The following is a 24,915-nucleotide window of genomic DNA, read 5'->3' on the forward strand; positions in this document are numbered from 1 at the left end:
GTTTTAACAGAAGTGTATAGTCTTATAACCACCAACACCACAATCAAGATGTAGAACATTTCCACCACTCCTAAAAGTTCCTTATGCTGCTTTGCAGTGCGTCTCTTCTCCCTGCCACCTCCCCTGGCAACCCCTGATCAGCTTTCTGTCACTATATTTTGCCTTTTCAAGAATGTCAAATAAATGGACTCATGCAGTATGTAGTCTTTGGCCCTGACTTCTTTCACTTAGTATAATCCTTTATGACTGATTCACATTGTTGCATATATCAATAGTTTGTTCCTTTTTAATTGCTAGTAGTATTCCATTGTATGGATTTGTCCGTCGTATGAATGTTATCCATTCACCTGTTGATGTCCTTTTTTTAAAAAACTCCTTCTATTTTTTAAATTTTAGTTTTTATTTATTCCCCTCCCACCTCCCTGCACTGTGTCCCCATTCCCCATCCCCCCCCACCCCCATCCCCACCCCACCCCCATTGTCTGCTCTCTGTGTCTATTCTCTGTGTTTGTCTGTGTCTGCTTGTATTCTCATTAGGCGGCCCCAGGAACCAATTCCTGGATCTTCTGGAGTGGGAGAGAGGCAATTACTCTCTTGCGCCACCTCAGCTCCCCTCTTCTGCTATGTCTTATTTTTTCTCCTCTGTATATCTTGCTGCGCCAGCTCTCAGCGTCAGCTGGCACTCCTGTGCATGGCGGCTTTCTGCATGGGGTGACATTCCCACACAGGGTGACACTCTTATGTGGGGCTGCATTCCTGCGTGGGCCAGTACTTCGTGTGGGCCAGCTTGCCCTCACCAGGAGGCCCTGGGGATCGAACCCTGGACCCCCTATATGATAGACAGGAGCCCAGTTGGTTGAGCCACATCCGTTTCTCTGTTGATATACATTTGAGTTGCTTCCCATTTTGGGCAGTTTATGGCTAAAGCTGCTATGAAATAGCATTAATGTACAGGTCTTTATGTGGATGTATGTTTTCATTTCTCTTGAGTACAAACCTAGATGTGGAATTGCAGGGTCATATAGCAAGTGTAAGTTTAACCTTATGTGAAATTGCCAAAGTGTTTTCCAAAATAGCTGAGCTATTTTTTGTATTCTTAACAGCAGTGGAGAATTCTCTTTGCTCCACAACCTCTTCAACACTTGGTATTTCCAGTATTTTAATTCTAGGCTTTCTAGTGGGTGTGATGAGCTTATTTCATGTGCTTGATGACAATTCATTTATCTTCTTTGGCAAAGTGTCTGCACAACTCTTTTGCCATTTTAAAAACTGGGTTTTATTATTTTGTTATAAGGACTCCTTATATATTCTAAATATGTCCTTTATCAGATAGATTTTTTTGCATTTATTTTCTCCCAGCCTATGGCTTGTTTTTCCTTTTTTTTTTTTTTTTTGTGAAATCAAGGTTATCAGTGTTTTCATTTATGGATAACATTTTTGATGTTTTCTTATAGATTTATAGTTTTAGCTCTGTTTGGTTTTTTTTTTGTTGTTATTTTTTTTTTTTTAAGGAGGTACTAGGGATTGAACCCAGGGCTTTATATATGGTAAACTGGCGCTCAACCACTAAGCTACATCTACTCCCCAATGAGAGTAGATTTTTTCATATGTTTGTTTTTAGGAGGTATTGGGGATCGAACCCAGGACCTCGTACATGGGTAGCAGGTGCTCAACCACTTGAGCTACTTCTGCTCCCCAGTTTTAGTTCTTTTTATTGTAAGAACTTTATTGAGGCATGAGTCACATACCTTAAAACTCACTCATTTTAAATATATGTGATCTTTAGTATGTTCACAGAATTGGGAACAATCACCACAATCAATTACAGAACATTTTCATCACCTTATAAAGAAATCGCATGCCCTTTAGCTGTCATCCCCCAAAAGTCTCATTGCCTCCAACTCTAGGCAACCCCTCTCTGCTTTCTGTCTCTATAGACTGTTTTGACATTTCATATAAATGGAATCATGTATTGTCTTTTGTGATTGACTTCTTTCACTTAGCATAATATTTTCAAAGTTTATATCCATATTGAAATATACATCAGTCACTTCTTTCCTTTTCATTGCTGAATAATATTGCATTGTATGGATATACTGCATTTTATTTATCCATTCAGCAGTTGATGGGCATTCAGGTTGCTTCTACTTTTGGGCTGTTATGAATAGTGCTGCTGTGAACAGTGTGCTAAGTTCTTATGTGGACATACACTTTTATTTCTCTTAGATATATACTTGGGAGTGGGATTGCTGGGTTATATGGTAGCTATATTTAATCTTTAAGGTATTCCAAAATGTCTGCACCATAGTTTTAGTTCTTATGTTTAGGCATATGATCCATTTTGATATAATTTAATAATTTTTATGTATTGTATCATATAAGGGTCATGATTCTTTTTTTTTTTTCCATATGTATATCCATTGTGCCACCAACATATGTTGAAAAGAATGTCCTTTACCTATTGAGTTCCTTGGCACCATTGTTAAAAATCAGTTGACCATATGTGTATTAGTCAGCCAAAGGGGTGCTGATGCAAAATACCAGAAATTGGTTGGTTTTTATAAAGGGTATTTATTTGGGATAGGAACTTACAGTTACCAGACCATAAAGCATAAATTACTTCCCTCATCAGAGTCTATTTCCACATGTTGGAACAAGATGGCTGCCGACGTCTGAGAGGGTTCAGGCTTCCTGGATGCCTCTGAGCTCAGCTCCTCTGTTTTCTCCATATGGTCAGCTGTAGACTATGAGTCCTTTTAGACTTTGCCTCTGTCCACAAGGTCAGCTGTAGACTCTCAGGTGAATGGCTCTCTCTCTCTCTACCTGGGGTTTCTGCCATGTCTAAGGAGCTATCTCTCTTCCTCTGTGTTCTTCTCCTGGCTCAGGTCCTCTCTTCCTGGGGCTTGCTTCTCTTTCCTCTGTGAGCTTACTTCCTGGGGCTCCAGTTTAAGACTTCAGCATCAAACTCCAACATCAAAACTCCAACATCAAAAACCCTCAGCTCTGTCCTTTGCCATGCCCTAATGACATCGCCCAATCAAAGTCCTCATCATAACTTAATCACAGCCAGGTACAGACCAGATTACAAACATAATCCAATATCTATTTTTGGAATTCATAACCATATCAAACTGCTACATTCCACCCTCTGAATTCCAAAAACATATTACAATATTCAAAAAAACCTTAAATCAGTAACAATGCAAGTACTAAATCATATCACAATCAATTTAAAGAAATATGGTTTGTCTTGGGGCAAAGTTCCATCTGCTATAGACCTCTGAAACTTACAAAACAACTTATCTATTTCCAATACACAAATGGACAGACATAGGATAAACATTTTCTTTACAGTAAGGAGAAATTGGGAGGGAAACATGAGGCACGAGTCCTCTACAGTTCAGTAAACCTGCAAGGCATACTCCATTCGATTTCAGTCTGAGAGTCATTCTTAAGATGATGTTTCTTCCCCTTGGTGCCTTATGGGAACCCAGCCTTTCCACATGCTTGCCCAATGGCCATTTTCTTGGTTCCACCCTCATCAAGCACCTGCGTATCGACCAAGCTCCAGACCTCACCCTCCAAGAGTGTTGGGGTGATTGCCACACCTTACCCAATCTTTGGGTTAGAGTCTTAAGCCCCCTGGTACAGTAATGTGAAGACAACATTCCCCCTAACCTTTGGCAAAAGGTTCAACCCACTCAGAGCAACGAGTTGGCTACCTGGACTTCCCTAACCTTTGGCATACAGGCTCAACCCTCTCAGAGCAATGAGTTGACACCTGGCCTTCCCTAATCCATGGGGGACAGGGACAGGTCCACCCCTCTCAGACCTGTGGGGTGCTGACCTTAAATGCCATAATCCTTGGGGAATGTGCTCCATCCTCTCTGTGCCCTGGGGTGGCAAAACTCTCTCAGAACATCGGGTGGGAATATCCACTCTCTTCAACTGCTGGTGCAAACTCACCCTCTCTGTACACATAAGTGGGGTTCCTCTCTTGGCCCAAGGTAATGTCTTAATTCCGGATCTCAGCTTCCATGGTTTTCCTCTTAAAGCTGTTTCTCCTTCAGTCTCTCCTTTCCATGTCCCTTTTAGTCCAAGCTGACAGTGGTTTTGTTCATATAGGTCTCTCAAAAACCTTGTTGGTTTAGCATGAAAGAAGCAGGGGTTCAAGCCGTCAGACAGTAAGACTTTCTACAAGTCTTTTTGAGATGACTGCATCTTCAATCCTGATTTACAAGAAAGCAGATTTGGCTCAACTAACAGAGCGTCCGCCTACCATATGGGAGGTCCAGGGTTCAAACCCAGGGCCTCCTGACCCATGTGGTGAGCTGGCCCAAGCACAGTCCTGATGCACGCAAGGAGTGCTGTTCCATGCAGGGGTGTCCCCCGTGTAGAGGAGCCCAATGCACAGGGTGTGAGCCCCATAAGGAGAGCCGCCCAGCACGAAAAAAGTGCAGCCTGCCCAGGAATGGCACCGCACACACAGAGAGCTGACCAGCAAGATGACACAACAAAATGAGACACAGATTCCGGGTGCCACTGACAAGAATACAAGCTGGTACAGGAGAACACACAGTGAATGGACACAGAGAGCAGACTCCGGTGGGGGAGTGGATAATAAATATTTTTTTAAAATCCTGATTTACAAGTTCCAGGTTTAGTTAAGTCCTCCAGTGGGGCACTTTCATCTGGGAGCTTGACTTCCAGAGGCTTGGAATTTCCAGAAACAGTTTCTGTTTTCTTTGTGCCCAACAATTCAGTCCTCAGTATATCTCTCTTGTCTAGCATTTTGCTATAAACTGCAAGCAGAAGTCAAGCTGCATTCTCCAGGTTTACTTTGGAAATTTCTTCAGCTAAATGCCCAGGCTTGCCATTTTCAAATTCTGCCTTCCATGAAACACCAGGAGTTAATCTTGCTAAGTTCTCTGCAACTTTAAAACACAGATTGCATTTCCTCCAGTTTCCAATAATAGTTTCATCATTTACTTCACATGTTGGAGCAAATGGCTGCTGATATCTGTGAGGTTTCAGGCTTCCTGGGTTCCTCTCTTCCCGGGGCTTACTTCTTCCTGGGCTCAGGGTTCCTCTCTTCCTGGGGCTTGCTTCTCTTTCCTCTGTGAGCTTACTTTCTGGGGCTCCAGCTTAAGGCTTCGGCATCAAACTCCAACATCAAAAACCTCCAACTCTGCCCTTTGCCATGCCTTTTATCTGTGAGTCCCCACCCACCAAGGGGTGGGGATTCAACACCCAAATGATGTGGCCCAATCAAAGCCCTAATCATAACAATCACACCCAGGTACAGACCAGATTACAAACATAATCCAGTGTCTGTTTTTGAAATTCATAATCATATCAAACTGCTACAAGCCTGTTAAGCTTTTATTTCTATCATTTCCATTTTACATTTTCTTAGTTTTCAAATATGAGAAATTTCCCATCTGTTCATACATGTTGCCCACCTTTTCCATAGTTCTTTTTTAAAATATATATATACTTTTTAATTGTTTTAAAGATAGTTGTGTATGTATACATACTTTTTAATTTTTTTAAAGATACTTAGATTACATAAATGTTACATAAAAAATATAGGGGATTCCCATATGCCTCACTCCCTACCCCTCCCATATTTACTTACATTAATAACATCCTTCATTAGTGTAGTACATTTGTTAAAATTGATGAACACATTTTGGAGCATTGCCACTAAGCATGGATTATAGTTTACATTGTAGTTTACACTCTCTCCCACACAATTTTGTTAGTTATGACAAGATATATAATTATGTGTATCTGTCATTACATTGTCATTCAGGACAATTCCCAAGTCCCGAAAATGCCCCCAAATGCACCTGTTTTTCCCTCCTCCTCCCCTCAGAAACTACGGTGGCCACTGCCTTCACACCAATGATAAAAGTTCTTCCATTGCTAGACTCGCTAGACTCACAATAAGTCTATAGTAGAATAACTGTAAGTCTACTCTGGTCCATCATTCATTCCCCAGTCCTGAGGATTCTGGAATGGTGATGCCCACTCCACCTTTAATTGAAAAGGGACTTAGATCCCATGGGGCAGATGGATGGAACTATCTTGCTTGCAGTTACAGACTCTCTTTGTTCTTTCAGACGATTGTTGACCATCATCATCTCCTTGTTTGTTGTTTTGGGTGAGTCCACTGAATTGGAGAGTAGGTGTTGCAGCTCTGTTGATATTCAGGGCCCAACTGGCATATGGATAGCCCAAAAGACTTAAGTCTCTTGGACACACACCTATCAACTCTAATACTAATTGTAGGTTCAGATAGAAGGGGCAGAGGAGCCATGTATTGGGAAACCACAACTGAGTCCAACTCTGTCACACTGGGGAGGATGAATTCCAAAGTAGGGCCCACTCACAAGGTGCAAACTCCTCATTTGTCTGCCCTGCCTGTAGTGTCTGGATGTCTCCACAGCCTTCAGGAGCCCTACTATTTGAGGCAATATTTACTTTGGCAGTCAATGAGATCCTGCTGAGACATGCATAAGTGTAACCTCTGGAATGACCTCCCCATTCAGTTTGAAGTTTCTTTGCCATATAAACTCATTTGTCTTTACCCTTTCCCCCTTTTGGTCAATATCTTTTTCCAGTTGCATTACTAGTTGGTGCTTGATAGTAATCCCTTGGTGCCAGGGAGGCTCATCCCTGGGAGTCATGTCCCACACTGGAGGGAATTTATGCATTTATATGCTGAGTTTGGCTTAGAGAGAGGCCACATTTAAGCACCAAGGAGGCTCTCAGGAGGTAACTTTTAAGTACCCTATAATACTAGGCTAAGTTTCCATTTCAAAAGTAAAGGTTCATAAGTACAGTTATCAATATCAAGGCCTCATCAATGGTCCATTCTCCTTCACTAGTCACTGCCCCTGTACTCAGAGGATTCTTGCTGTCCCATTAGAGAATGTGGCAGGGTTCTTCAGGATGGAAATTTGATATTCTTTTGGTTATTGTGTGAGTCTCCATACACCCAATACCCCATGAATGCTTGAACATATTTATATGCCTTATAGTATGTCACAGGTGAACTTCCTCCCATATATCCCCCATCACTGACACTCTACACCAATGATCCTTCCCTGCCACAGTTGTAACTGTTACCCTTCTGTGAGCCAAAACTTCTTAAAAAAAATGAAGGCAACTAAATAACCAAATACAATAAATAAGAAAATGAAATTATAATGATAATTTTAAAAATTAAAAAAAAATTTAAATTTTGGAATAATAAAAAAATGTAAAACAAATTAAAAAAATTTTTGACATTGTCTTTCATCACTGTAAGATCTTTTGTCTTGTGTGTACAGCGATATTTTCTTCCATTTATACCCCCAGTGTCTTTTATTTTTCATTTTGTCTTTTATTTTTTTTTAAGATTTATTTATTTGTTTATTTTTCTCTCCCCTCCCCCCCACCCCAGTTGTCTGTTCTCTGTGTCTATTTGCTGTGTCTTCTTTGTCCGATTCTGTTGTCAGCGGCACGGGAACCTGTGTTTCTTTTTGTTGCGTCATCTTGTATCAGTTCTCTGTGTGTGCGGCACCATTCCTGGGCAGGCTGCACTTTCTTTCACGCTGGGCGGCTCTCCTTACGGGGTGTACTTCTTGCGTGTGGGGCTCCTCTACACAGGGGACACCCCTGGCGTGGCAGGGCACTCTTTGCGCGCATCAGCACTGCTCATGGACCAGCTCCACATGGGTCAAGGAGGCCCGGGGTTTGAACCATGGACCTCCCAGGTAGTAGACGGACGCCCTAACCACTGGGCTAAGTCTGCCACCTCGTTTTGTCTTTAGAGAAACTTCAGGTTACAGAAAAGTGACGTGTGGAATATAGGGGATTCCCATATATCCAACATTCTCCCCCTTTTCCCCTTCCCTTATTAATAACATTTTACATATGGATGGTGCATTTGTTACAATTGATGTACTCCATTTTTTTTTTTTTTTAACATATTAATGATGGTTATTTTAGAGACCCTGTCTGATAGTTTCAACATCTGGGTCATTTCTGAGACTGCTTTATCTCTTTTTTTTTTTTTGGAAAAAAAATTTTATAAAATATTACCCCATACATTTTTATAATATGTGATTTCACATTAATTTATGCTTTATCTCTTGACAGTGGATTTTTTTTCCCCTTGCTTTTTTGTCTTGTAATATTTGATTGAATGCCAGGCATCATATGTAGAAGGACAGGATAATGAGGTAAATAGTATGTGTACTTGGAAATAGAAAAGTCCTTTCTCTTGTTGGGATATTGAGTCAGTCAAGTCAGGAGATAAGGTGAATTGGGTTTTGTTGTGGTTATCATTACCTTTATTGTGCCATAGACCTCAAATTCCTCTGGCAGTCAGCTACTATTACCTTGTGCTTAGAGTGGGTGTTGGGTTTCTGGAGAGTTTTTCTCAGTGTTTCTGCCTTTGCCTCAGTATTCAGCCACCCTGCATACCTGTACCAAAGATAGGTTCTCTCTCCACACTCTTTCTTTTCACCCAGTAGTATATGGCTCTTGCTTTTTACTTGGTGGGTGAGATAGATGGATTCAATGTTATCTGGTCCAGTGTCATTTCAGAATCTGTATGCCTGGTCTTGAGGGTAAGGGTTTCTTAGTTTCTCTACCCCTCCCCCTGATTGCAGCCAAACTCTTAACATATCTATGGTTGATCTTGAGAAGGAATTTCCTGTCCTGTCCCCAGTTGTAGCAGACCTCTTCTTGGTGTCAGTATAGGAATTTAGGGCCAAGATGGTTTCTTGCCTCTTTCCAGCAGAGAGAGGTTTTGCTTTTACATCTTTCCCAGAAGCAGTGGATTTTTCCCTGTGCCCTCTGAACAAATGAGAAGTTTTGCTGCCCAGCCCCCAATGGCTTAAAGCTTCTGCTTAGTAGAAGAAGGAGCTCTGGGGGAAGTGGATGGGGTATTGTGTCTCTCCTCTAACAGTTGCCAGTCACCTCCTGCATATCTGCACCACCAAGGGAAGCTATTTCTAGTCTCCTGCCCTTCCCCTAGTCTTTCTCCTGAGTACAGTGAAGGCGATGGAAAAGACTTGAAAGTGAGTGGGAATTCTCCTTTTGTCTCTAGGGTGGGAGTGCTATTCTTGCAGCTTTCTAAATCCTAAACAGAAGCAGAAGCAGCCTATTATAGCTTCTTAATGTTCTTGTCTGCTAATTCTTTGATCTCTGTCATTTCTGGGTAGGTTTCTATTGACTGTTTTTTCTCCTGGATGCAGGTCAAATTTTTTTGCTTCTTTATATGTCTAGTTATTTTGTTTGGATACTATACGTTGTGAATTTTCTGTAATCAGGTGCTAGGCTTTGTTATACTCCTTTAAAGATTATTGGGCTTTTTCCAGCACACAGTTAATTATTTACAGATCACTTTGATCCTTTTGAGATTTGTTTTTAAGCTCTTTTAGAATGGGTTTATAGTAGTTTTTTCCTCTAGAAATAATTTAGCACCACTCCCAAAGCATAGCCCTTTTCGGTTTTCTTCTTCTTCTTTTGGTTCTATGATCTCTTTATTTTTTTAATGTTACATTCAAAAATTGTAAGAGGTTCCCATACACCCCCCACCCCCTCACTCCACTCCTCCAACATCAACAACCTCTTTCATCATTGTGGCACATTCATTGCATTTGGTGAATACATTTTGCAGCACTGCTGCACCACATGGATAATAGTTTACATTGTAGTTTACACCCTTCCCCAGTCCATTCGGTGGGTTATGGCAGGATATATAATGTCCAGCATCTGTCCCTGCAATATCATTTAGGACAACTCCAAGTCCCGAAAATGCCCCCACATCACATCTCTTCCCTCTCCCTGCCCTCAGCAACTACCTGTTTTTGATGTTGATATTATGGTAAGAATGAATGACATTTCAGTTTTCAAAAATAGGGTATTTAAACCCCACTGCATATTGGAATCAGGCTTTGCCTAGGAGGCTTCACATCTCCTAGCTGGGGATCCCCAAAGTCATATATTCAGGGACATCTTTGTTCTGTCTGGAGAGAAGTCAAATGATTCCCGCTTCTATGTGGACTCAGAAATTGTTCATCTTATAGGTCCCCCCAGTAATGGTTCTTTCCTCAGATTCTTATTTAGCTAAAGCCCAAGGGGATTCTATGCAGATATCTGGAGCTTTTTCTCTCTTTAATTCCCTCTTCTTGGTTACTCTTCTAGCTGCATTGGCCTCCCTGCACTCCAGTCTCTATCTCCTCAACTCAGTGAAGTTATTGGACTCAGTTTGGGTGCTTCTCCTTGAACTTAAGGAGTCACCTTCAGGCAGAAGCTTAGGCTATGGTATCTTGTTTGTTTCCCTTTACTCAGGGATCACAGTTCTGAGCCATCTGCTGTCTAGTAACTGAAAATAGTTTTTCCTATATTTTGTCCAATTTTTAGTTATTTACAGTGAAAGGTTAATCACAGACCACCCAGAAGTTCCCAGATTGTCTTATAAATGCAGAGTATTTTTATTGAGCAATAATTAAATTAAAAGTTGATTTGAAATAGTCTTGGCTTTAAAAGAAATACCAATGGAACTCCACATCATACCACATAACAAAATCAATCCCAGGTAGATAAAGGACTTAAATGACAAAACAAAAAATTTAAAGCTCTTAGTAGAAAATATAAGTGAATATAGCTTATAGATCTTGGGGGTAGGGAAAAGTTTCTTAAGGCACAGAAATCATTGGTTGTAAAAGAAAAGATGAGTAAGCTGGATTGTTAAAATGAGAACTTTTTAAAACTCCAGTGATCCTTTAAATATAGTGAAAAGTTACAAATTGAATTAGGAGATGATATTTGCAGTACACACAAATGGTGGAAAAGATAATGTCAAGAACCAGGGGGAAGCAGATATGACTAAAGCAATTGGCCTCCCTTTTACCATATAGGAGGTCCAAGGTTCGAACCCCGGGGCTCCTGGTGAAGGCAAGCTGGCCCACACCATGAGCTGAAGTAACAAGATGACACAACAAAAAAAGAGACACAGAAGAAAGACAATTAGAGACACAACAAACCAGGGAACTGGTTTGAACCAATGGCTCAAGCAATTGAATGCCTCTCTCCATGTCGGAGATCCTGGGATTGGTTCCTGGTACCTCCTGAAGAGAAGACAAGCAGACACAGAAGAATGCACAGCGAATGGTCACAGAGAGCAGATAGCGAGCACAGGCAGCCAGTGGAGGGGGGGAGAATAAATAAAATAAATCTTAAAAAAAAGAACTCCACAGGTCAATGAGAAAAGCACAAAAAACACAATATAACATGAATACATAATGCATACATAATAAATACATGAATATTTATTTTATGAAAGAGGATACTCATGGCCTATAAGTATGTGAACATCATTAGTAATTAATAAAATGTAAATTAGGACCACAGTGAAAAATCTTTTCACACCCATTCTGTTGGTGAAAATTAAGAGGATCTTTTTTATTTTTAGGTTTATTTCTCCCCCCACCCTCGTTGTTTTGCGCTTGCTGTCTGTTCTCTGTGTCCATTTGCTGTGTGTTCTCTGTCTGCTTTTCTACTCTTAAGGCAGCTCCGGGAACTCATCTTGGGACCTTCTGGAATGGAAAAGAGGCACTCAACCTCTTGTGCCACCTCAGCTCCCTGGTCTGCTGTCTTTTATTGTCTCTCCTCTCTGTCTCTTTTTGTTGCATCATCTTGCTGTGCCAGCCCTCCGTGTGGACCAAGTTGCCATGCAGGCCAGCTTGCCTCCACCAGAGACCCTGGGAATCAAATCCTGGACTCCTGTATGGTATACAGGAGCCCAATTGCTTGAGCCACATCTTCTTTCCAAGAGGATCTTTTTATACATTGCTGATAGGAATATAAATTGGCACAATCACTGTAGCTTACAGTTTGGCATTATTTCCTGAAATTATACTTTCACACATGTTGTAACCCTGTAGTTCCACTCTTGCATATAAGCCAGTTGAACCTCTTATACATGTACAACAGGAGGCATGTATCCACATGTTCACAGCAACATTGTTCACAATAGCCAATCTACAGAAACAACCCAAATATCCAATGGGAGAACAAATTAAAAACAAACTGTGACTTTTCATTCTGTGAAATGTTATATATAACCAAATAAACCACAAAGATATATAACATTGTGGATGAGACTTAGTAATATAATATTAATAGAAAATTAATATTTTTAATATTAATTGAAGCAGGTTGAGCTCCTGCTTCCCACATGGGAGGTCCCAGGTTCTTTCCAAGCGGTGCCTCCTAAGGATAAAAACAAACAACAAGCAAACAGACAAGGGAGCTAACTCAGGGGAGTGGATGTGGTTCAGTGGTTGAGTGCTGGCTTCCTACATACAAGGTCCTAGGCTCATTCTCTGGGCCCGGTACCATTAAAGAAAAAAAAAAAGTAAATCCTAAAATATCTCATTCAGTATGATATCCTTTAATTAAAATTCTCTTTAAAAATTAAAATAAAAAATGTTAAGGATTACACTTAGATGTTTAAAAAAATCTGTATTAAAAGAAAAGCAAGGGAATGATGAACATGGTTCAGTGTGAATTTGGGGGGAAATGAAGCAGAGAGATGAGATGGAGAAATTATAGTTATTGTCAAGGTCTTAACTTGCTTGTTACATGATTAAACAAAAAGCTAGCCATAATGATACTGTATTATGAACCAAATATTATGATTAATTCAGTTTTGGGCACCTAAGGTCCAAAAAGGGGGAAAAAAAGAAAAGTCATAGCATTCATTTAAGATCTATATTAAAGAAAACACACACACACACACACACACATACACATACACTTCAAGTTATTTAAGAGGATGATTACCTTCATGCTTTTCCGCTTTCCAAGCAGAAGCCTAAATTATGTGTGCATTTGGGAAGGATCCTTTAGATAAGGATCCCATGATTTCATCCAGATAACAACTAGGAATGCTACTACCTTTTAGCTGTTATAAGCAGCTTGTGAGGGCAAATAATGAATCCTTTTAAAGTTGCATTTTCAGCTAAACATGGGATTTAATGGCAATATAGCTTTGGATATAATTTGTTAATCATTATGTACATTGAAGATTCATCCAGATCAATATCATGAACCAGTTCAGGGTCTTTTACATTTGGGAGCTCAACTCGAGTAATGTTGCCATGGCTTAAATGTATTCTATCACATTTTTCTAATCACTTCTGCATTAAATAATCATAAGGAGATTTTCTTTGTGTGTTCAGTAGCACAATTCCTGTTGGTTACTAAAGGTTTGAGAAAAATGCCAACATTTTAATATTCAGATCATATATAGAATATGGGGCTATCATTTTAAAACCTTAAGAAGTCTGTAGATGGGGGTTAAGGGACCAAAAAACCGAAGATCTGACATTTGGGGTTTCGATTTTTGCTACTGAATACAGAGCCCAAATGTGCTAGAATTGCTTTTCCTATACTGGTTTTGCTCATTTTAAGACTTGATGAGTTCCCACCTTCTGGCATAGATTCACTAGGACTATGTCTTGAGGGTAGGAGACATATAAATGGGTTTTCAACATTAACATATTGAGAAACAAATTATTTTGAAGCTGAATTCTGAAACTTTGACTTGTAGAATCCAGAAAAATAAAAATAGGTTACTGATTAGATAAGTTTTTCACATTCATTCCTCACTCATAAATCTGTCTTTTCCTCTTACTGGTTTTAACAACAAATGAGTGCTGTTTGAAACTTGTTACTCTGTTACTACTGGCTTTGCAGTCTGAAATTCTAGCTTGACAGGTCTTAGAGGAAGAATATGGTCGCTTAAAGAAGAGGTTGACTAGTGATCATTAAAGTCAATGTACTATCATATTTAAAGGCAAGCTAAACTAACTTTATCTAATTCCGTCTATGAGCCAGCGAATCTGAAGATTTAAACTAAGGTGGAGGGAGCGGATGTGGCTCCTTCTCATGTGGGAGGTCCTGGGTTCTTTTCCTGGTGCCTCCTGGAGAAGGCGAGCAAACAGTGAGTAGATAGACAAGCAAACCATCTGGCAGAAAGGGGGATAAATAAAGAAAAATAAAGTAAATTTTAAAAATTTACTCCTCCCCTCCTCTCCCTTCTCCTCCTCCCCCTCCCGCCACTGCTGCAGTTGTAGGGCTCTTTCTACCTTGAGAAAGGTTTTACTGGATTTAGGACCACTATGTCACCCTTGAGGAAATGGAGTCGTAAGTCTCCCTGTGTGTGAATTGTCAAAGACCTGCTCTAGTCTTCCTTGGAAAGAGATATTTGGGAATATCTTTGAATCAACAGTGCCACTAGCTAGTTTTTCCTCTCTTCTTTTCTTTCATGTGTGAGGAACTAACTCTAGTTTTATAATACCATTGATGTTGTGGATTTCCTTTTTCATCAAGGAAAGCTGATGCTATTGAGAATTTTGGAAAGTTGAGAGAAGTAAGAGTATATAAGACCACAGGGAAACGGACTTGGCCCAGTGGTTAAGGCATCCGTCTACCACATGGGAGGTCCGTGGTTCAAACCCCGGGCCTCCTTGACCCGTGTGGAGCTGGCCCATGCGCAGTGCTGATGCGCGCAAGGAGTGCCCCGCCATGCAGGGGTGTCCCCGGGTAGGGGAGCCCCACGCGCAAGGAGTGGGCCCCGTAAGGAGAGCCGCCAGCGGGAAAGAAAGAGCAACCTGCCCAGGAATGGCGCCGCCCACACTTCCTGTGCCGCTGACGACAACAGAAGCGGACAAAGAAACAAGACAACAAGACGCAGCAAATAGACATAGAGAACAGACAACCCGGGGAGGGGGGGAATTAAATAAATAAATAAATCTTAAAAAAAAAAAAAAAAGAGTATATAAGACCACATTGCCTGAATCATACTTCTTGAAAGTGCCTCCCTCTAAGAGAATGTGTGGTCTTATCTGAGGGGAAGACCATTTTTATTTTTTTATGCTATTATACTTCAGAAAGTAGTGATGGAAATATTTGGTAATATGTGTGATTCATTTCAATTACAAATTTGAGTTGATAGTCACAGGAAGAATACTTACTGGTCAGAATCACATATATCCTTAGAGGCTGTTTGGTAGTGATTGGTGCCTTTGGTTCTAATTTTGGGAGGGATCACAGGAGGATAGTTGTGAGAAAGGAGCTTTGAATGAATAAAAAAAATTTTTTTCATTAAATTCACACTCCTCCCTAAATCATAGAAACATGGGTAAAAGTTGAAGGAAAAGTTTTGGTCTGCATTCTTACTGACTAGCTCCTCATTATCGGAGGAAATTTTCTGTTTTGTGCACATTTAAAATTCTAAACTGGTTTTTGCTAGCCTAATAAACATAATTTTGGGCTAATTTTTTCCATCTCTGCATTATTTGATATATGTTCCAAGGGTCCAAAGTAACTTGGATTATTTTATGTTTTTGGATTACTCATCCTACCACTTCACTTTTACTAGGGCATATATTCAAGAATTGCATATACATGCAACAAAATTCGACTAATATTTACTGAGTTCCTACTATGTGCCAGCCCCTGTTCTAGAAGCTTGACATGCATCTGTAAACAGTAGAGAAAATCTGTCCCATACTTCATGAAGATTACTATTGAGCCACTATTGCTCCAATTGTTTTTAGAACTTTTCTTTGGAATTAACTTCAGAGCCAGTTTGGGCCACTTTCACATATCAGTCAGCTTGCTTTAATAATCAACCCTCGTTTTTTACATCTCTCTCCAAATTTGCTTGCTTATTCATTCACTGTATTTACCACATTGGCCTCGAATGACTTTTTAAACTTTCTGAAAATAAAAGTGTGTTGGAGGAAAATTTTCCCCTGAGTTGGCTCCCTTGTCTGTTTTCTCATTGTCTGCTCATTTTGTTTTTTGCTTATGTTTGTTTTTTGGTTTTTGTTTTTTTTGCTCATCTGCTTGTTGTTTTTGTTTGTTGTCTGCTTATTGTTTGTTTTCTTTCGGGACCTGAAACTGGGACCTCCCATGTGGGAGATGGGTACTCAACTACTTGAGCCACATCTGGTCCCTGGAGGTCATTTTAATAGTGAAAATACAATCATGTCCTGCTGGAAGGGGAATAGCCCCCTTTTGTGCATATAAATTCTGCCATGTTTATTAAAATGTCTTATTTTAAAGTGACCTTTAACATGTTCTGTGATAAGTGCATAGCAGAATACACCTAAGCAATATCAACCTGAACATGACCTTAGATGATTCTGTAATTTAATTTGTAGTAAGTAAGCTCTTTTCTCTCACCAGGTGTACAATGTTTACATGGCAGGGAGGCAGCTATGTTCTAAGCGGTACCGCGAGTTTGCCATCTTACACCAGAACCTGAAGAGAGAGTTTGCCAACTTTACATTTCCCCGACTTCCAGGGAAATGGCCATTCTCATTATCAGAACAGCAATTAGATGCCCGACGTCGGGGGTTGGAAGAATATCTAGAAAAAGGTAAGATTGCCCATTAAATTCTATCCTGAGTAAACATGGGGGCTGGGTGTGTAGTGCAACTCCTAAAGAACATAGTGAAAACAAGTCAAGTTTCTGAATACAGGTGTTTAATGCTCAGATCTTTGAAGGCAAGACTAAATTGTCCACTGAACATGTGATCAATATTCTATGTTTTATTGGCTTTCTAGACACTTACCAACAGAAAAATGCATACTTAGTTTTTAATATATTAAGGATCTTATTTATAGGATTATAGTATTTGCTAGTAAACATATTCAGGCAGATTTACTAGTATGCCTCATTGATTGGGGAGTTAAGTGGTCAGTATTTAAGACATTTTCATTAAAATGACTCTTAGTTCACCAACATATCCTGTAAGAAAACTCTGTATTCTTCTTATGGTTCTCCTTGGATAGGTTTGCTGAGTTGTAGGTAATCTAAAGTCCCTTGTTTAAGAAGGTTGTAGGAAGAAATATTGAAACATACTTGTTATATCTCAGAGCTCACAGCTTAGTAGTCTGTGGATGTTGTGCCAAAATATTTGTTTATGCTAGAATGACAGGGAAATGACACAGATCTCCTGAAAAAAATAGTTCATCTTGTGACTCAGAAAAGAGACATTGCCTTACTACATTATAGAGTTATATAATTTGCTAGTGACACAATTGGTTTTTCATTAAAATAGTAGCTTAATAAAATTATGGTCTTATCTGGTATTTGATAATTCTATGTCCTTGTATCCTTGCATAAAAACTAATTGACCTGGTTGAAATTTTTTTTAAACATTGGTAGAGAGTTTTATCCCTGAAGAAAAACTGTTTCCCCCATAGAAAGTAGTGAAACTTCCTCAACTGTTCTTAGGTTTTTTTATTTTTATTTTTTAAAACATGGATTCGCCCTTTGAGAAATGAGAAACATAGCCCTTTGAGAAATGAGAAAGGGTACAATTTTTTTTTCCAGTCAAGTGGAAATAAATTATCAGTTTAATTTGCCATCCTTGTGAGTATAAAGAAATTGACTTTTTAGATTTAGGTAACGACTACCTGCCTGCTTTACCTCCTTCCTTTTTTTAAAATATTTTCCTCCGGTTTTGACATTAAAGTCGATGAGGTAAAAGATGTGCTCAGACTAATATTTACTTACCTATCCATTTTTACCCAAGTGGGTTTAAATAAATGCCTGTGGTTCTCTGAACTGGCTTTTTCCTAGGTTAAATGGATGTTCTTCCTTTTGTAATTCATTTTTTTATTTGGTTTATAACTGATTGATCTTTCCCTACCACTGACTCTTTTTTCTCATGCTCTATTGTTCTGGCTTGTTCATAGTTCACACAAAACTGCAGAATTAGATTTACTGAACTTCTGTTTCTCTTTTCTGGGTGACTTCCTTTGACTGTGTTTAATATTTTTAAGAAGCTACATCTTTGTATCTCCTAGTATTCCTCTGTTCTAGAAAGTCTTTATAGGATTATTTGTCATGCCTTAAAATCTCATATGCCAGGAGTGGCATGCTGCCTCAGCATTGCCTACTGCTGCTGATGTATACTTAAACCTTAATATGTTCTTGACTTTATATTCTTGATTTTAGGGCTTCATGCCAGATTCTATCTTTGTTTTCTACAGTGTGTTCAATACGAGTTATTGGTGAGAGTGACATCATGCAGGAATTCCTATCAGAGTCAGATGAGGTAGGTGAATATCCCCTATAGTGATTATTTACCTCTAGGTTACTTGTGGGGAAAAATAAAGATACAGATTATGGATTGAATTGCCATAAACTCTCCAAACAACTGTAATTTTTCTGCCTCCTTTTTATATGTATCCTGCTTGTCCTGCTTGTCCTTCAAGACCTAGTGCCATGTCCACTTTTTCTTGGAAGCCTTCCCTGATGACTTAAGTCACCAATTTTTCATTTCACTAAGAAATTTTAGTCAGTACAGTCAGTGCCACTCAATTGTCACCTTGTTGCTCTCTCATTCTCTAATTTTTAGACATATAATCAGATTATCACTTTATATTTTTAGCTTACTAGAGTGTGAACTACCTTTAGGTAAGAGATAAATCTTGATCATCTTTATATTCCCAGTGTTTTCCACAGTGTCAAGCATGTTATAGGTACTTAATAAATGTTAATCGAATGGAAGGATAAATGTGCAATGTTAATATATTAAATGATGCATTATCCACTAACTATTTTATCTGTATATGTCTTATTTGCCCAAGTAGATTATAAGCTTCTTGCAGATACGGACTTATAATAAAGGTAATGCTTAGGATGGTTTTAGGTAATGAACAGTACTTTTTTTTTTTAAGTGGTAAATGCAGAGGAACTTGTTCCTAAATAGCTGTTTCTCTCTAATGAGAATTAACAATATGAATATTTTGTTAAAGGAATGTGTTAATTATAAGCAATAAGAGGATTTCTTTTGAATTAAGGAGAATAAGAATTGCTTACTCTTTGTTAGCAAAAGAGGGCATCATACTAACTCAGATCCCTGAGTTTAATTCATTTTTCCTTTCAAAGGAACCAAGATTATTTTAGGGTTCAGAAAGGAACTTAAAATTCATCTGAACTAATCTACAATCCTGACCATTTAAACTCAGAGAATATTTGTTGAAACTATTGCTTTAAGTTATTCTTTCATTTGTAGGTTCTGAGTGGGGTTAGGGAAATAACGAAAACCTGATCTGTTTGACCTATATTGTTTTATACAAGTTCCCTATTTTGAAATGTGAACATGTTGGCATCAACATGTTTCTTCCCTCCCTGTCATTCTTAAAAGATTAACTGCTACGCCTAGAGTCAACTTTATGACTTGTCAATGTATTGGCTTTTAAGGCATCCTTTCCTCCCTTTTTATTGGAGCTCACTTCCTCTCTATCACATGTTTAGATTATTGTTTAGCTAGCATGTTATAAGGAGAGTGAGGATATAATGACTTATAAATTCTTTCTTTGTCTTTTCCCCCAGAACTACAATGGTGTATCTGATGTAGAGCTGCGAGTAGCACTACCAGATGGAACAACAGTTACAGTCAGGGTTAAAAAGAACAGTACTACAGACCAAGTATATCAGGTAAATTAAACTTGAACAAATGGATTTCTATGGATGATTGAAGCCAAGGAAAATTGGTTAAATGAGTTAACACACAGAAAGTGCATTGAGTTATCTGACACATAGTAAATATTAGTAAATGCTAGCTACTGTTGTTGTTACTGTTAATTTAAAAATACTTTGCCTTGTTGAAAAATCCCAGGTTATAGTGTCTGTGATTAACTCTTTTTTTTTTTTTTAAAGATCTATTTATTTCTCTCCCCTCCCCACCCGCAGTTGTCTGCTCCCTGTGTCCATTCACTGTATTCTTCTGTGACCACTTCTGTCCTTATCAGTGGCACCTGGAATCTGTGTTTCTTTTTGTTACATCATCTTGTTGCATCAGCTCTCCGTGTGTGTGGCACCATTCTTGGGCAGGCTGCACTTTCTTTCGCACTGGGAGGCTCTCCTTACAGGGCGCACTCCTTGGGCATGGGGTTCCTCTATGCGGGGAACACCCCTGTGTGGCACGGCACTCCTTGCGCGCATCAGCAACTGCACATGGGCCAGCTCCACATGGATCAAGGAGGCCCGGGGTTTGAACCATGGACCTCCCATGTGGTAGGCGAACACCCTATCCATTGGGCAGAAGTCTGCTTCCCTGTGATTAACTCTTAACCTCCTCCTTGTTTGTATTCTAAAAAACTTTTATAACATACATGAAGACAGACTAGTACATTAAAGCTCCCTCACTCATATTCAGTTAACTGTCAAGATTTTGCTGTATTTGCATCATCTATACTTTTTTTTCCTTTTTAAGTATTTTAAAGCGAATCCCATATTATTGGACTTCTGTGCATCTCTAAAATATATGAACATGCCTTCTTACATAACCACAATCCCATTAACTTAAAAAATTAATAATATTTCCTTGGTATTAACTAATAACTAATCAATAGTCAAATTTCTCCAATTATCTAAAAATGATTTTTTATTGTTGGTTTGTTAAAATCTGGATCTAAACAAAGGTCCTTAAAACATTTTATGTTTTGGCTTTTATGTCTCTTAATATAGAGCAGTCCCCTGTCCTGCCTGCCTCAACATTTTTTCATGTCATTGTTTTGTTGCAGAAATTGGGTCAGTGTCCTATGGAATGTCCCACATTCTGAAATTATCTGTTTATTTCTTTTTGGTGTCATTTATTATGTCTTTTTCTATCTTCTTATATTTTCTGTAAATGGGATTTTGCTATAGAGGCTTGATTAGGTTCAACTTAAAATTTTTTTTAAGAATACTTCATACTTAGTGCTATATACTCCATATTACTTCCTAACAGGAGGTTTAGATGGCCGAGCCTGTAGTTGCCCAGACAGACTGATGAAGCCTCATGCCCCTTTCTCCCCTGCCTGGGACAGGGATGGTGCTGCAGGTGTGGGCAGCAATCTATGCAGTGCAGGTCCAAGATGACCTCAGTTGCCCTGGTAGGCTACCAGTTATTCAGTCTGTGCCAGCCTGCAGTTACCAGGATAGGTTGATGTAGGGCCCGCAAGCCTCTTCCCTGCCAGACGTAGGGCTGAAGCCTAGTCTAGGACTGTAGGCCTATCTTGGTGAAAGAAACCAGTTTCTACCATCACTGTCAATTTTGGTCCTGGCTTCTACTCATGCATGAGGTAGAGTCGTGCCTGCATGACTTGGATTATTCTACACCGCTGTGACTCTGCCCCTATACCTGGCAAAGGAGATGGTTGGGAGAAGCTTCAATGGTCTTTCCACAGCTTATAGCACCAATTACAGCCTTGGCTCCTATTGCACAACCAGCAAGGGAGAAAGGGCAGGAAGCCCTAAACTAAAGAGAAAAACTATACCCAGAATAAATACTCTCATAATCCAGATGCGAAGACACCAACAAAAAATTACAATCCACACCAAGAAACAGGAAGACATGGCCCAGTTAAAGGAACAAGATAAGCCTCCAGATGATATAAAGGAGTTGAGACAACTAATCGTAGATGTTCCAACAAATCTCCTTAATAAATTCAGTGAGATGGCTAAAGAGATTAAGGATATTAAGAAGACATTATTAGAGGGAAGCGGACTTGGCCCAATGGATAGAGCATCTGCCTACCACATGGGAGGTCTGCAGTTCAAACCCCGGGCCTCCTTGACTCGTGTGGAGCTGGCCCATGCGCAGTGCTGATGCTCGCAAGGAGTGCCATGCCATGCAGAGTGTCCGTGCGTAGGGGAGCCCCGCGCACAAGGAGTGCGCCCTGTAAGGAGAGCTGCCCAGTGCAAAAAAATTGCAGCCTGTTCAGGAGTGGCGCCTCATACATGGAGAGCTGACGCAGCAAGATGACGCAACAAAAAGAAACACAGATTCCCAGTGCTGCTGATGAGGACAGAAGTGGTCACAGAAGAACACTGAATGGACACAGAGAGCAGACAACTGGGGGGGAAGGGAGGGGAGGGGGGAGGGGGGAGGGGGAGGGGAGAGAAATAGATTAAAAAAAATCTTTAAAAAACACACACACACAGATTCCTTGTGCCACTGATAAGGATAGAAATGGTCACAGAAGAACACACAGTGAATGGACACAGAGAGCAGCCAACTGGTAGAGCATCCATCTACCATATCGAGGGCCCAGGTTCAATCCCCAGGGCATCCTGAGCTGTGTGGTAAGCTGGTCCACGTGCAGTGCTGCCGCGCGCAAGGAATGCTGTGCCACGCAGGGGCGCCCCTGCGTAGGGGTGCCCTACGTGCAAGGAGTGCGCCCCGCAAGGAGAGCCACCCCATGTGAAAAATAGCACAGCCTCCCCAGGAGTGGCGCCACACATACGGAGAGCTGATGCAGCAAGATGACACAACAAAAAAGAAATGCAGTTTCCCAGAGCCGCCAGATAATGCAAGCAGAAGCAGAAGAACACACAGAGAATGAATACCAGACAGCAGACAATGGGGGGAAGGGGAGAGAAATAAATAAAAATCTTAAAAAAAAAAAAAGATGTTGGATGAGCACAAAGAAGAATTTGAAAGCATACATAAAAAAATAGATCTTATGGGAAAGAAAGGTATAATAAATGAAATTTTAAAAAACATTCAAATCATATAATAGCAGATTTGAGGAGGTAGAACAAAGGATTGGTGAGCTTGAAAAAATGGCCTCTGAAAATGAACAAACAAAAGAACAGATGAAGAAAAGAATGGAAAAAATTGAACAAGGTCTCAGGGAACTAAATGACAGCAAAGGCGTGCAAACATAAATATCCATGTCCAAAAAGCACAACATGCTCCCATCTGAAAAAGTGTGAATAGACCAACTCCGAGACACATACTGATCAGAATGTCAAATGCCAAAGAGAAAGGGAGTTCTAAGAACAGCAAGAGAAAAGTAATGCATAGCATATAAGGGACACCCAATAAGATTAAGTGCTGATTTCTCATCAGAAACCATGGAGGCAAGAAGACAGTGGTCTGATATATTTAAGATACTATAAGAGAAAAACTTCCAGCCAAGAATCTTCCAAAAATGAGGGTGAGTTTAGAATATTCACAAATAAACAGAAACTGAGAGAATTTCTAAGCAAAAGACCGGATTTTCAGGAAATGCTAAAGGGTGTGCTAGAGCCTGAAAAGAAAAGACAGGAGAGAGGCCTGGAAGAGAGTCTAGAAATGAAGATTATATCAATAAAAGTAACCAAAAGTGTCAATAGAGTGGGGAAAGTAAAATATGACAGATAAAACTCAAATAGGAATAAACTTAACCAATGATATAAAGCTCTCATATTCACAAAACTGCAACTCAATGTTAAAAGAAATCAAAAAAGACCTAAAGGGCGGCAGACTTGGCCCGGTGGTTAGGGCATCCGTCTACCACACAGGAGGTCTGCAGTTCAAACCCCCGGCCTCCTTGACCCGTGTGGAGCTGGCCCGTGCGCAGTGCTGATGTGCGCAAGGAGTGCCGTGCCACGCAAGAGTGTTCCCCGTATAGGGGAGCCCCATGCGCAAGGAGTGTGCCCTGTAAGGAGAGCCACCCAGTACGAAAGAAAGTACAGCCTGCCCAGGAATGGTGCCGCACACACGGAGAGCTAACACAACAAGATGACGCAACAAAAAGAAACACAGATTCCCCTGCCGTTGACAACAGCATAAGCAGACGAAGAAGACACAGCAAATAGACACAGAGAACAGACAACCGGGGGTGGGGGGGGGGTGGAGAAGGGGAGAGAAGTAAATCAATAAATCTTTAAAAAAAAAAAGGCCTAAATAACTTGAAAAACACTCCATGCTCATGGATTGGAAGACTAAATATCATTAAGGTGTCAATTCTACTCAAAATGATATACAGATTCAATGCAATCCTGATAAAAATTCCACCAGCATTTTAAAAAAATTGAAAACAAGATTATCAAATTTATTTGGTAGCATAAGGGGTCCAGAATAGCTAGAAACATTATAAAAGGAAAAGCGAAATTCTCTCAGTTTTGGATGGGAGTACGCTGTGCTTCTTGGACATGGATGTCTATGTCCTTCAATAGGTTTGGGAAATTTTCTACCATTATTTCTTTAAATATTCCTTCTGCCCCCTTTCCCTTCTCTTCTCCTTCTGGGACACCCATGACACATGTTTGCACATCTTTTGCTGTCTTTAGATGTGACCTTATTCAATTTTTTCCATTCTTTTCTTCATCTATTCTCTTGTATGTTCACTTTCAGAAGCCATTTCTTCAAGCTCTCCAATCCTTTCTTCTGCGTTCTCAAATCTGCTATTATATGATTCCAGTGTTTTTAAAATTTAATTTACTGTGCCTGTCATTCCCATAAGATCTGCTGTTTTCCTGTGTATGCTTTCAATTTCTTCTTTGTGCTCATCCCATGTCTTCTTAATATCCTTAATTTCTTTAGCCATCTCATTGAATTTGTTAAGGAGATTTGTTTGAACATCTATGATTAGTGTCTCAACTCCTTTATGTCATCGGGAGGCTTATCTTTTTCCTTTAACTGGACCATATCTTCCTGTTCCTTGGTGTGGATTGTAATTCTTGTTGGTGTCTTAGCATCTGGCTTACTTGAGTATTTATTCTGGGTGTAGTTTTTCTCTTCAGTTTAGGGCTTCCTGCCCTTTCTTCCTTGCTGGTTGTACAGTAGGAGCCATAGTTGTAATTGGTGCTATGAGCTGTGGAGGCTCAAGCTGCCCTCATTGTGCCAGGGACTGATAAAGTTTCTCCCAACTTTCTCCTTTGCGAGGGATAGGGACAGAGTCACAGCTGTGTGGAATAATCCAAATCCTGCAGGCCTAGACTTTAGTTGCCCAGAGAGACTGATGAGGCTTCACACCCCTTTCTCCCCTGCTTCGGGCTGGGATGGAGGTACAGGTGTGGGCAGCAATCTATGCAGTGTGAGTCCAAGATGACTGCAGTTGCCCCTGTAGACT

At 40.0% G+C, this 24,915-nt stretch overlaps 1 protein-coding gene across 1 annotated transcript in view; it reads left to right on the plus strand.

The window, feature by feature from the left end:
• Positions 1 to 24,915, plus strand: part of SNX27 (sorting nexin 27) — a 110,598-nt gene that overhangs the window by 35,840 nt on the left and 49,843 nt on the right. Inside the window, exons 3-5 of the mRNA XM_058309642.1 lie at positions 16,261 to 16,453; positions 18,076 to 18,140; positions 19,424 to 19,528. Of these exons, the coding sequence (XP_058165625.1) occupies positions 16,261 to 16,453; positions 18,076 to 18,140; positions 19,424 to 19,528 (363 nt within the window). The remainder of the gene's footprint in view (positions 1 to 16,260; positions 16,454 to 18,075; positions 18,141 to 19,423; positions 19,529 to 24,915) is intronic.

This window comes from Dasypus novemcinctus, chromosome 13, assembly GCF_030445035.2.
Source record: "Dasypus novemcinctus isolate mDasNov1 chromosome 13, mDasNov1.1.hap2, whole genome shotgun sequence".
Lineage (NCBI taxonomy): Eukaryota > Metazoa > Chordata > Mammalia > Cingulata > Dasypodidae > Dasypus > Dasypus novemcinctus.